The sequence below is a fragment of the Passer montanus genome, unplaced genomic scaffold (genome assembly GCF_014805655.1).
Source record: "Passer montanus isolate IOZ18808 unplaced genomic scaffold, ASM1480565v1 scaffold34, whole genome shotgun sequence".
In the NCBI taxonomy this organism is placed as follows: domain Eukaryota; kingdom Metazoa; phylum Chordata; class Aves; order Passeriformes; family Passeridae; genus Passer; species Passer montanus.
In genome coordinates, this window is record NW_024368152.1 from 7,535,128 (window position 1) to 7,549,444 (window position 14,317).

Below are 14,317 nucleotides of genomic sequence, written 5' to 3' on the forward strand. Positions count from 1 at the left end.
CTTTATTATCCACCATCTTTCATGGAGGCTAAATTTATGTATTCAATTCAAGAAAAGTTACTATTAAACACATGGTTTTTTATGGTGCTGTATTCAGACTCTGTAAGAGAAGATATGATCAGGAAATGTTCTGGGCACACATGGGTGGCTTCTGCCTTTGGGAGCACTGTGCAGAGGTCAGAATGCAGGACTCCACGCACCAGTGATTGTGCCTGAGATGACAAACTGCTCTTCTGTGTAATATGAAACATCAGTTATGGATAACATGGCTACATAAAAGGGGCAGAAAAACTGAGAAGAGAAAAGTGTGTTACTTGGAAGGGGTAGCATGGGACTGGGGGAACATTGGTCACATGTAAAACTTAACCAAGGTGGGATTGCTTTAATATTTCACATGAACTCTAAGCTTAATATCTAAACAACATTTTTTACTTGATGGAAAAGAATGTCTTCCCCACCACACAGGAAAATTGACAGCAGGAACTTGCCTCATTTGTTTAACTGTTAGATTCTATCTCTGAATTAGTGATACAATTGAATAGTTAAAAAGACTGTTTTATCCTTTGATATTATTTTAATCATGGCAAATCTTACCCACAGTTTGCCCTTGATTAAATGACACATTTCAAGAAGTGTCATTTTAATTTCATTCTCAAGCCCAGCCTTCTTGGCATCACTGTAATAGAACTCATGCCATGAAGACATGCTTCCTGCCTTTGATTATTAGCTCATATTCTTTACTCTAGCAGTGTATTAGCTTATTAATTTATATACTTAGTTAAAAGCTATAATGATATCATTGACCATAGCTTCTTGTCAATTGTTGATGTTGTTAATGTTATGCTTATGGTGTATTATTGCTCCTTTATCCTCATAGCTTTAGGCTGTTTTCCAAGTCTTCTGAGCCTTTTATGCTTTTCCCTGCAACCTAATACTTGTTCATACCTAACTCTGTTTCATCTTTTCTTAATATGATACTCATGTGCTCAGTAGGGAGAAACTGCATAATATGTGCAAAATACTGGCTTTATAAAGAAAACCTGTAGAGTGTTTTTATGAGAAGAGGAGGCAGCTCTTCAGAATGAAGTCATTTAAGAGGCTCTGAAGAAGTACTTTTTGACTGTTTCACAACTAGTTATTATAGTTTCTTGCTTGAGTGAAATTCAGGTTTACAGTTTTATTTTGTTTCTAAGTCAAAACTGATGTTTCACTTTGAGGTAGAAATGAATGCTCATGGAAGAGTGAGGTCCTTTTCTTGCAGTATGTGAGAAAATTACAGTTATCAGCCAGGGATTAAAGAAGGTGGCAACACATGCCTTCTACCTTCTTACTGAGAAATCTGCCTTTTCAAATATTGACATATTTTAAAGTAATGACTGGAGACAGATTTTGTTTAGGTAAAGTGTTAGAAGTTTCTGGGTGAAGTCTTGCTGTGTAATTTTTAACACCAGACTGATTTCTGCTCTGGCATTCCTTCAGGATGCAGTGACTAGAGTTGATGAATGTAGTGTTGCTGGATATAGTGGTCTAGCCACACCATTTTTGAAAGCACGGGTGTGAATATTAACACTTTGTGCTTAGGGTAAGCAATAATAATAATGCAGTATTTTCCTTTCTTTTTAGTTCAGCCTTCAGTTCTTGGCAGTGGTATTCAGACAATTTCTTCATCTAATGCAATGTGGAAGACAAATTCTTTAGGAGTGGAAAGTATAAGCAGGCAAAGGTCTTCATCAGATCCACCAGCTATTCATCCCCCTGTGCCGCCATTGCGTGTAACATCTACAAGTATGTTTCCACTTTCCCCTGTTTTCCCTTCTACTGTATCTAATCACAGTTGGCTTATTTTTCCATTTCCACAACTCATACTTCCTCTTTTGGTGACTGTAGCTTTGGCCTATCGTTCCCATCCAGTAACAAACTGTCTTCTCTGATGCTCCAGTGAGGACTGTATGGCGTAGTGCAGGGTCAGCAAGAAACACCATACAGCTAAAGGGTTCATAATTTTATATATATATTTATCTATATAGTTTTAGTGCTGCATTTCTTACTAGTTGTAAAGGTGAGTGTTATGTGTCAGCCTGGGGCTGTCTCTCCACATTGTGCTTGATTCTTGTAGACCACTGGAATGCAAAAGGATGTTTTAATTCGTTGCCAGCTGCTGTTGTGGTGATTTTAAGAATTCAATAGCAATTTTAATTACTTGCTAAACCTAGTCTGCTGTTAGTTGTGAATCACAACAAGGTTTTAAGAAAAGATGTTCCTCTAAATAAAATTTGCCAGATATAACTCACTTGGTTACTTTTCCATAAAACACAGACTGAAGGCATTGACTGAACAAATAATATTAGCACTTTAAAAAATGTGTTATGATCTACTGTTTTCAAGAATGTGACTGACTTCAGTAACAATTTTCTTTGCTTGCACTTCAATGCTTGAATAAATTGAAGTGCTTGTGAGGTCTCCAATTTGACTACGTGAAACAAAAGGTAAACCATTTTCCGAAGAGGTCCTCCTTCCATTACATGTAGTAAAGCATTTTTCTTACATAAGTCCTGTAACAGGGGAGGCTGTAATGAGAACCCAAGAAATGAAATGGTAAATAGAAATTTAATTCCATGTTTCTGTCTAACTTTCCTATATAGATGTACTTTCTCCAGCACCACCACCTCCAGTGGCAAAGACAGCCAGCATTATCGAAGCTCTGAACCAGCAATCAAAACAGCAGCCAGCTCCTCCACAAAACAAGCCAACCCCACCACCACTGCCCCCACAACCTCCTAGCAGAATCTCTCAGAGAAAGCCTATTCCTGGGTAACTGATGTCATTTTAGTCTTTAATATACTTCATCATTTTTAGTAACTTAATATATCTATAACATGCAATCATCAATAAAGCATGCATGCTTTTGCCAGTGATGTGTTCTAGAGTGTGGGAATGAACAGAAGGCAGATGCTAAGGACGTAGGTGATTACTGCAGCAATCAAGGATTACTACAGTAGAAAAAACACAGCCTAATGATTTAAGGTTATATGACTTGCAGAATATCTCCAGAATGCCTAGCTGTGATGGAGATAAAAAACCATAAAAAATACTCAATTCCTTATTCTCATCTAGTAGCAAATAGGAGATAATGGGATCTAATGTCTGATTGTGCCATTTATTGTTCATGTGCTTTACATAAGTTCTGTTCCACTGAATCTTTCCATTTGTGGCAGAAGTACAGAGACCTGGAAAAGAAAAAAAAAAGCTTTTAAATTTGCAGAAAAATAAGTTAGGAAGGACATATGCACTGGAAAACAGGATCATATCCAAAGCATCCTTGAGAAACTGAAGGAGTAGTCAAGGGAAAAGAAGGGTGTCATTCAGTAAGCAACCTTAGTAATTAAGATCAACTACAGGGATGAAGCATGGAGAATAGCAGAGTATGAGTAAGCAAAAGTCCTTAGAAGAAGGATCTGTAAGGACGTTGTAAGTAAGGCAGATGACCTAGTGCTGTTGTGGAAGAGTTAGAATATAGTTTTAACTTAGCCTGCAAACAATAGGAATTAATTCTCTCAATTGTCTCAACATCAGTGGTGCCTCAGCAGGACTGCTGTGTTCATTTTGGGGCATTGCAGTAAAATGAAATACTGAGGTGGGAACCAGGGGAGATCAATAAGGTAATGAGAAGTCTAGAAAATAGGGCCTTTGAGCAAATTTTGGAAGAAGTAAGGTTTCATTTGCAAATTGGGACTGAAAGATGAAAGCAAACTTGACCCTTAAGCTCCTTTCTAGCCCTTTTTTTACATGTACCATAGTACCTAAAAGTAGACACATATTGTTGAAGCTTTCTATAATGTACAGACTAATATGGATGCATAATTTTAAGAAAAAAAATAAAATAACAGTGAAAGGAACTTCAGATTTCGGGAAAAGACATGAATTGCAATAATCAAACCTGTATTATTTTTCTGCCTTTTTTAAAATGAGGTGCAACTTTCAATTCACTTAATCAAAAATACAGAAGAAAAGTAGTACTTTTAAAAACAAAATAGCTGTCACCAGATTTTACTGAAGACATGCCAAGATTTTTATAATTTGGAAAGTATTCTGTGTTGTTGCTTTTTGAGTTCTTGTTTGTTTCTGAAATGGACCAATTTCTCACTTTCTGCACAGGACTGAGAAGTCATCTGGCTTAACTAACAAAGGGCAGACCAGAGGACTTGGGTCTCTACAACAACCTGGTAATTGTGGTTTAGAGATTTATTTTATTATAGTTAAGCTGTCATAATCAATCAAAGGGAGAGTGTGGGTTTGTTGAGGTTTTCTTTTATCTCTTAATTTACCTTATACATTTAAATATAATCAGTGCCAACATTGTTCTTGTTCCTCTTTGTGATTGTGTAGGCCCTGATGCCTCAAGTTCTTTAGCATGAGCAGAGCTATGGGCCAAATAAAGTCAATAATGGGACCATGTAATAAACATGATCACAGAATGGTTGATGTTGGAAGGGACATCCACAGGTTATTTGGTCTAACCCTTCCCTGAAGAAGGGACAGCAAGAGTGGATCATCCACGACTGTGCCCAGAGAATGGAGACTCCACAACCTCTCTGGGCAACCTGTGCCATTACTGTGTCACCCCACAGTGACAAAGTGTTTCCTGACGTTCAGACAGAGGCTCCTCTGTTTCAGTTTGTGTCCACTGCCTCTGGTCCTGCTTTTCAGCCAGGTGGCCACCAACATATATTGGTGTGTGGCTTGTTCATTCCCAGGTGCAGGACTTTGTACTTCATTGCTCCAGATTCTTCCCAGATGTCTGGACCAGGTTTCCTGAAGACCTGTCTTGCTAGTACAGGCTAAGGCCGAGAAGGCATTCAGTAGCTCAGCATTTTCCATGTACTTTATAATGAGAATCTCATCTTCTTCAACAATGGGTTCACATATTCTCTAATTTTTCTTTTGTTACCTATGGATTTATAGAAGCCCTTCTTGTTATCTTCGACGTTCTTTGTCAGATTCAATTCCAGCTAGGCTTTAGCTTTCCTAACCTCACTTTAAAACCCAGTCAAACAAAGGAAGCATTTTGAAAATTTTTGTTTGCACTGTTGTTTGTATATGTCATAAACAAGGTGTCAGATAGACATTTTAGAATAGAAGAATGTGTTTCTGGCTTGAAAATCCAGAGCTTATATAGTGTCACTTTTAATTATATTGCAAATTGATATTGCTCTTTTCATGTTAATAAACAGACTACATTATTCAGAGTTCATTATTCATTTTGTGGTTTTGTTGTTCAAAGTAACTACTACTTTGGGACATGGCAATAATGTAATCTCCATAAAATCTCTACAGTGAAGTTTGTGCAGATTCTGTGGTGGTTGTAGCGGAATTTCTCCTATCTTGTTTGCCCTTCTACTGTATATTTTATATTCATTCGTTATTACTGTGATTTTTTTTCATTTTCTCTTGACATATCCCAGAGGAATTTGCTAATGGCTGTCTGCCATATGTGTCAGGAGTCTCTTGTGAAGGATACAGCACCCTGATAATGATGGTCTTTACTAGGAAAGAAAGGTTCTAACAGCATACAGTCTGTAGTGATGGAAAGGGGGAATGGGATATTTGGTTCTGCCCTCATCTATTTTATCTCTCTTATCATATCTGTTTAATGTCTTAGGTAGTTGTCTTTGGGAAAAGTGGCTTTTTTGGTAAGGAAAAGGATAGAATTCTGTTTCATTATTTAGAAAGAACCAGTAAAAATTAAATACTCATGGGATAGAAAATTATTTATATGCTTTTAAGAATAATTGGTTTGGTTTCAATTTATACCATCACTCTTACTTTTTTTGAAAGCATGCCTAATATTTACTTGATTTATTTACTTTAGCAGGAGAGTCATCTTCTGTATGTGACATTCCAGGAACACAGACTGGTTCTACAGCAAATACTTTGGCACAAATCCAGCCACCAGCACCAATGCCAAGGAAATCACAAATAGTAAGTACAAAATGTGGCGTTTGATTTTATTCATCTTCTGCATTCTATCAAACACATTGTCGACATGATAGTGTGTCCTGCCATGGTAAAAGTGTGAGAGCCATGAAACATATAAGGCCTGTATCCTGTGTTAAGTATCTGTGTGACTTGTACTAAATAGTTACGAAAACTTTTCATCCTTGAATTTCCTATAGGATGGTATGTGATTTTAAGTTTAAAAATGGCAAACCAAACCAGTTTGATTCTTTGTTCATGTCCAGATGTGACCAACACAATCCACAGAATTAGGGCTGGACTTACTGGAGATAGATAAGCTTTATGAGTTAGTGACTTGTAGGTGAGCTTGGTGAGTCACTTCTAACGTGGCTTCATTTTCAGTCTTCAGTGAAGTAAGCTATAAGGGAACTCTTGTGATTTTATAATGGACACAGATATACTGGCAGTTGTTCATGTAGGTAGGTGAAATGACTTCAAACAAGAGTAGCAGGAATCAAACTCAAAACAAAAGAAACTCTTTGTGCTGTCAGTTCTCAGCATTCACCTGGTGACAGGAGAGAAATCTCTTGGTAAGCATATCCCCTGCAGAAGGTGGTTAATTCTATATTTTTCTTCTCCACCCTCCCCTAGCCTTACAGTGACTATTAGAAAAGAGATACTGGATTTAGATGGACTCTTGATCTGATTGTGTGGCCTTTTTATACTCTTTACTTATTTTTAATCTAGGACCATGAATAGTAACACATGTTAGTGTCAGTACCTGTGATCATATACTGGTGTAGGTAAAGACCTGTTTCCAGATGTCAGAGGAGCTGTACATTATGTGTAGTTAACTTGGTCTTTGGTCCTTGCTTCAATTTTATGTTGCTTTCTTGTGTGACAGATGTAAAAGATCCAAATCCTTGATCATGACAGTGTATCTCTGCAGGAAGCAAATCACAATATGTAGAGCCCTTACATTTCCCAGGTGCTGTGTGCGAGTGGGTCTGGGCTGCTTCACACATTCTGTGCAGGAGTGTGGTTCAGTAGTGAATAATAAGCAGAGAGGTAGGAGACCTGCTCTTCTGGGCTCTGCAATGGTCTTGTTAATGCTTGTAATGGAAACACCCACTTCCTTCAGTCCCTGTCTCTCTCCCTTCAACCATTTTTCCTTAACCATGTCCACTGAAATAGCAGCTCTCCAGGACAGAGTTTGGTGTGTTTGGTCTGTATTTAATTTTTACTGGTTCTTTCTCATAGCCTTGCCATTGGTCTTGAGCACACAGGGCCCAAAAGTTACCTGTTTCTCATCTGATAATGATGAGAAACCTCAGAGACATCATCTTGCATTAGTTGGGAGTATAAAATTTTCTGGTTTCTTGCCTCCTCCACTCTTGTTCAACCAAGTCACAGTCCATCTTGCATTAAAATAACCTTCATTTTTTAGGCCACAAAAAATTAAATGGTCTAAGTAGTGAAATTGCATATTAACTTTGTGAAGCTACTGAACTCTGATCTTAATTTCTGTTGTGTGTGCTGGGATTCAAGTGTAAGTACTGGTTACACCCTTCCAGCACATCTGAAACAACTCCTAACCTGACACCTGACTTTCTGTATAATTGAAGTATAAATTTATTTTTTAGATAGGACAAAGTGATTTAGCTATGAAGGAACTAGTGCTGGCTAGTTTGGGGTCAGTGTCTTGAATGTTTAATGTTAATTGCACATAATATGAAGAACATATCTGACTCTCCAGCTGTCTCTAGGTCTTCATTAAGGTGAATTCTGTCACTGAGCAAATCAGCTGGGTGATTTTCTTCTGTCACAGGACAGAGAAGTAAGGGAAAACCTGACTCAGGAGTGTGTGCTAGTTAAGATGCTTTAGCTAAATTAATCTAGCTAAAGCATCTTAGCTGAGATTTAGTCAAGGGCCCCTCAGCTAAAGAGCTTTAGCTAGACTGATCTAGCTAAAGTTCTTTGGCTAAATTGCTCCATTTAGCCTTATACTCCTGGCTTTTTTGCTATGTCTTTACCCTGCCAGGGAATCCAGAGGCCAGCCCAAGTTTAGAAAATGAATGCAGAATGCCCCTTGAGTAAAGAAAAGACAGGTCTAGTACATGCACATTTAGCCAGTGGCTTATCTCCTACACAGTGCATTTACCTGATAGCCTGTTTATTAGGTGGAAATTCCTGATTCACCTTTTGATTTCTTTTTTTTCCTCAATGTGATATTTAGATTTTTGAAACCATTTTGTAGATACATGGGAAATTTCCCTAGAAGACTTCATTCCTCTGGGAATGAGATCTATTTTAATTTCCTTGCCTTCTAAAGAACAAGAAATACCTGTAATTACTGCACTTTGAAGTTAGTAATTATATCACTCTTGTACTGATGTGAAGCTTTTCCCTTTTGACCTGAAAGGTGGTTGTGGTTCAGACTGTCATTTGTCTGAGAGGGATCGTCTGGAAAAATTGCTGTGCTGCAGTGCCAGGCTGGCAGCTCACAGGGATGAGAGAGCCTCAGGGTGTGCCTGCCCTGGGCAGGCCACAGCTTTATTTTTATTAGAATTGATATAGAATTTATACTAGAATGCAAATGAATGCTTCTAGAGGAGCATAACAATCATGCTGCCTCCATCCTTCCCCATCCACATTGTGCTCAGCTCTAGCACAATGGCACAATAAGAGACCACTGGGCAGCTCTGTCCTCAGCAGAGCATTTTGCTGATGGAGAAAATGAGAGTTGTAAACGGGGTCTCTTGTTCCTTTTCAAGCTGTCTGCTCCATGGCTGACCTAACTAGAGACTGGGACCAGGCACTGGGGGAATTCCAGTATGGTGATGAGGCCATCTTTTCCTTATGCCATGTGGAACTTCTGTCCCAAACAGCCACTGCATTAACAGCCATCTCAGACCTAAATGGCACTGACACCTCTGCTCTGACACTTGAGGGTAGAAAGGAGAGATTTTTGCTCCCTATGGCTGGGAAAAGGCTGGACTCATGATGGAAAGCTTTACACTCTGCCTCCAGCTCTTGAGCACCTTCACTTGTTGGGTTGTTTTGCATGGAAATGCTGTGTAGGCAGCATTATTGTTGGTCTGCAACAGAGAATGGAGAGGCTGAAAAGAAATGCAGCAGCAGACTGGTTTGCACTGGAAAAGGTGTGGGATGAAAACCAGAGCGAAACAATTTTGGTATCACTGCACAGAACATAGCTAGGACTGAGTCCCACTGCCATGCTGGAATATTGCAACTCCTTACTAAACTTTACCTTTGAAAGAGCTGCCAAAGGACTCCTGTGGCTGGCGGTCCTCAGAGCACTGCTGGGAGGCAGAGGATATTTTGCTGGGTTCTTGCACCACTGAATAGGGTTTAGCAAATTGAGAAGGAGAGTGTTGGCACGTGGCTCAGGCCTCCCTCTGATAATGCTGCTGCTGGTACATTTGCACAGAATCTGATCACCCCATCCTCTGAACAAAATCATGCTCACTGCAGTGATGTAGAGCTCTGAAGACAGAGGGTGAGCCCTCTGTAGGTGTGGGTGAGTCAAAATGGAGAATTTGGCTCACTCAAAACATGGCTTATGTTACTGGCACAGTGGCTCCAAAAAGCTTTGGGTGGTGCCAGATTCAGCCTGAAGCATGAAAGACATAGCTGAACTCTAACCTATGAAAAACAGCAGTTCTGAAACTTTCTTTAAAAAACTCCAAGTCTACTCTGTCTCTTCTGTGCTGTATTATTTACCTTCAGGGTTTGTGGTTTGTTTTTTTTTCAGTCAAAAACTAAACCCAAGAGAGTAAAAGCAATTTACAACTGTGTAGCAGATAACCCAGATGAGCTGACTTTTGCAGAGGGAGATATTATTGTAGTTGATGGTGAAGAAGATCAGGAGTGGTGGGTGAGTATTTTGCATTTTCTGTCAACACACTTTGAAAGAAAGAAATTAAATCTTAGAGGTTGATACTCACTTTGGAAGATCCCCTGCTGGGTTTTCAAATAACAAGAATAGTTTCATCTCATGGAAACTAGAGATGAAATTTCAAAAGTCAAACTTCAGACAAGCTTTTAGCTTTTCTCACTCAGGGAAAAAAAAAATAAATTTAAAAAGTATGAATGTATATATACATATATATAATCAGCAGGGTTCACAATACACTGGGGATGGTCTCTGTGATCCAGAAAAATTTTGGTGGAGTGTCAGCAATTTAAGAATCTGCTATTACAGGTGTATGTAGTGGGTTTCTGTCCTGGTCTGGGACAAACTTGGAAGAGTTCCAAAGGGATGTTCCCTAAAGGGCAGAATTCAGTGGCCCTTCACCCTGCCTGTTTGGTTGATAAGCCTCTTTCAAGAAAAGTGGAAAAAACAGTTTATTTAGCAAGCAAAGTACTCACAGACATGAGAAAATGAATAATATTAAACAATGGAACCTCTCATTGTTCTGAAGGGACAGCAGAGGGTCCGTTTTGTGAGGTGTAGCTCAGCTCGCTCAGTCTCTTGTCAGTCCCTCCTGTGCTGGAAATGCCATGTCCCAGGCCCCAGTGGGCCACAGGCCTGAGCTCACGGTGTTTTCTGGCTTTTTGGTCCAAAGCAGGGCTGAACAGTTCCAAGAAAAAGAAAAGCCACAGTCCAGGGAACTTGTCTGCCTCAGCTAGCTAAAACTAACTGAAAGCAAAGGAGAGCTCTGTCCCACCCACTGTGCTGCAGGCAACATGCACCAAGAGAGAGAGCTGAAGCTCTTATCTCTGAGTTTTGAATACAGTCTCCTTAGACATTCCACTGATTCTCCTTCTGCCTCCCTTAGCTCTCAGATCTAGTTTTAAAGGTACAGGTCTTATTTCTGGGCTAAACAGACAGATGGGGATACAAATACAATACAGCATCCTAAAGTCACTCCAGGACAGCATCAGAGGAGAGCTTTGTATTGTCCTCAGTCTTCAGATGACTAGAACTGAGTCTATTTGAGCTGGGAAACCATCTCAAGTTTTTACATTGCAGAGTCTTATTGGCTAAAGCAAAATCTTGGAAAAGTCTTGTGCATGAAAACACTTGCCTTAATCTGTTAGCAAGCTCTGTTCTAGTGAAGAACAGGGCTTCAGATTGCATCTAAATTGACAATAATGCTGTATAAACAAAACTGTTGAAGCTTGATTCATCCTTTTGCCTCACAGTGATGGTTAAAGAAACAACTCAACAGAGGCCAAATGTGGGCTGCCAGGCATTACAGATTGCATTGGTATTATGCAGCAGTGGTACTGCAGTAAGATGTTGTATATTCAAAGAACTGGATAAAACTTTTGCATTTGACAAAAACCCAACCTACAGCTGAAATACATGCAGCCAGTATTTCCTATTGGTAGAAGAAAACTAGCACTACCACAGAAAATATTTGGTGGGAGGCTTGTACTACAGGCAAGAAGGTTGCTGGTATTCATTTTGGTGATGCTGAAATGTTGTTTTGAGATTTAACTTGAAAAATATCTGGACTCTTTCAGATTGGTCATATTGATGGAGATCCCAGTCGGAAAGGAGCTTTCCCTGTATCATTTGTGCACTTTATTGTTGACTAGATTGCTACTGATAAGTGGAGACATTTCTCATTTCCAGCAGTCACAGAAATAAGTTTTGTTCTGTTTCATTTCACCTACCTATCCGCAGCCGCCTTGTCAGAGCACTGCCCAAGTCCTAGGTACTGTAGCTTACTTTTTTATTGCCATTGTTCTGGTTTGGGGACTTTTTAACTTTTTTCTACGTGAAAACTTCTCATAAGCAGTTTACACTTTTAAAAAGAAACAACTCTTCCTGTATTTTTCAAGGTGAACTGAAAAGCTTTAACAATCAAAATCCACGTGTCTGAATATCACATTATGAATGTTCTTATCGATCAATTTAATTTTATTCTCCCTTTTGTAACATGACAGTACAACTGTTCAGTGTTGCTTCCCCAGTTAAAGAAATTGTGTGTGCATCTACCAGGGCAGTGAACTTACCCAGTTCTTGACACCATTTGAAGTGTTGGAACCAAAACATGCAAGCTGTTGTGTAGTTCTAAAATGGACTTATTCAGTAGCTTGCCAAACTGGCTGTCATCAAGGATGCCAACAGTTGCAGAAGAAATTGTTTTAATTATGTGTCTTTGGCCAGGTGAAAGCAAAAAAGTACTTCATTTTACCACAGGAGAAACTTCTTTCTTTCAGAATGGATGTAGATATTTGCTTAAAGTTATCTGAAATCTGTGTTAGTCGTTGAACTTTCTAGTTCTAATTTTGTGAGCTTGAGACTGTTTTGTTTTTCTATGCTGCATGTGTGTAGAACCTGTTTTTTGAATGTTCTTTATGTATGTTACATCCATTTTGGTCATTTAATGTGACTACTGCTGGTTAACTAAACTATGGCAATATTAATGAGTTACTACATTAACTCAAGGATTTGAAAACTGCACTTCCTGAAATGTACTTAACTATGATGATGGATTGCAGAACATTTCTTATGCTTGTCTCATTACAGCATTAAGTCTTTAAGTTCTTGAATTTTCTTTAAATCATCCAGCAATGTGTTCACAGAAAGAACATATTTGGTGGAACATGTAGGTAATTATCCTTGGTCAATAAGATACCTGACACCTCACAAGTTCACTACGTTATGTTCTGGTTTATGAAATTTGTGTGCCACTACCTTGCAAACAATGACAGTTTGCCAACTCACTCTGTATTTATATAGAATACCCACATATATGGTAGCTACACTGTTGTTAAACTTGTCTTGCTGATTTGTGAACAAAAGCTAGGCCATGGATAGTTCCCAGTTGGTTGATGGAATTTAAAACACCAATACAGATCTGACATCATTTTGATGTTTGTGTATTGTGAAATTGTACCAGATTTTGCTTATGCTACAGGAAACAACTGAGGCATAGGATACAGAAAATCAATATCTAGGTCACATTGGCTTTGATCACGTTATGTGAACATTGTATCTCTAGATTTATCAAGAGAGCTTTGAATTTCTGGCAAATGGTGCTTAAATTGGCCATTTCATATTGGAAGGAATGGAAAACAGGCCACGACCACCATCTGTGCTTATTTGGAGAAAAACCACGTTGTGAAAATGCTGGAAGAGCAACACTGATCTCCCCGTGTCACCCTTCCTGAATGGTACCGTTGGTTGATGCCTCGGGCGTGTGGGTACAGCCACGTAGATGTGTAACTTTCACTTCCTAGATGCTGTTGCTGCAGTATAAATGGGGAACAAACTGGAATGTTTCAAGATATTTTTATTGCAAGTTGAAGCAAATTAGTCTGTATTTTCAAAGTTGGCAGTAAAATGATAGAGTAATAGTTTAGCACTACAGTTTTATTCACTTACTGATATGTTCAGTTTGCAACACTATTTTGTATGTTTCTATCCCTGATAGAGTCTAGAGAGTAAATGGCATATTATTTTGCACAGATCTCCTAATGTACAGTATTTTTAACACAGAATCTTATAGTGTATGTAACAATTCGTAACATTAAAAAATGATACAAATTTCCCTTGAGTTCTGCTAGAAGAGGAATAGAGTAAAATGTCACAACTTCGTTCACCGGTTACATAAAACCCAGGAAACTTGTAGACTACAATTTAATAGCACTAACAGTGCAGACAGGTAAAATCCCAAGGACCAATAAAGAGCAGCTAAGCAAAATTTATCCCTTGATTTTCTGAGTTTCTGAAAAGGTTTTCTCCTCTGGCAGAGAAAAATGAAATTCTAGAGCCTGTAGATATCTATTTATAATATGAAATTAAGAATTTTAAGTCCAAAATTTTGGCATATTTCATACAACTTTTCAAATCTGATTCAAAAAATCTGTTAATAGACAGACTATTAGGTTGCTGTGTTAACTGTTTAAAAAGGAGCAAGTGACACTTAAAATGCAGCTTAGAATGCTATGAGATGTATAATATTCAATTCAGTTGTTTTTATTTTGTTTAGTTGCAGAGCAACTGTATATATTGTATAACCTAAAATCAACTCTTATTTTCAATGTCCTGGATGCAGTGATTTATAATTAGAGCATGATTAATAAATTTTACTCTTGTTAACCAGTCAAATGTCTGGAAAAATAAAACTACTTTTAAAATCACTTTTTCTGCTTCTTTTCTGTTCCCCTGTACTGCTTATGCAATATTGTTCTTTTTAATGTATAAAAATTACAAATACAAACAAGTATCACTTGAGGAAAAATGTATTTCTTATGAACTTCAGTTGAACAGAAAAACTGTAGATGGCACACCTGAGATTAAATGAGAGGGGTAAAGCACCTGTAATATCTGGGTTAAGCAGAATCAAAGTCTGTATTAACAAATTATTTCTCAGACAACGAG

The 14,317-nt window shown here is 38.4% G+C and overlaps 1 protein-coding gene across 5 annotated transcripts in view; it reads left to right on the forward strand.

Annotated features, from left to right (window-relative positions):
- The window catches only part of ASAP2 (ArfGAP with SH3 domain, ankyrin repeat and PH domain 2), an 84,203-nt gene extending 72,467 nt beyond the window's left edge, over positions 1 to 11,736 (forward strand). For 2 of the 5 annotated variants that reach the window (XM_039715672.1, XM_039715674.1), the window contains 6 exons: positions 1,624 to 1,785; positions 2,643 to 2,811; positions 4,156 to 4,223; positions 5,870 to 5,979; positions 9,731 to 9,853; positions 11,449 to 11,736. In XM_039715672.1, the coding sequence (XP_039571606.1) occupies positions 1,624 to 1,785; positions 2,643 to 2,811; positions 4,156 to 4,223; positions 5,870 to 5,979; positions 9,731 to 9,853; positions 11,449 to 11,523 (707 nt within the window). In that variant the 3' untranslated portion in view covers positions 11,524 to 11,736. The remainder of the gene's footprint in view (positions 1 to 1,623; positions 1,786 to 2,642; positions 2,812 to 4,155; positions 4,224 to 5,869; positions 5,980 to 9,730; positions 9,854 to 11,448) is intronic. The other 3 variants (XM_039715675.1, XM_039715676.1, XM_039715673.1) reach the window with 2 other exon arrangements.
- Positions 11,737 to 14,317: the final 2,581 nt, after the last annotated feature.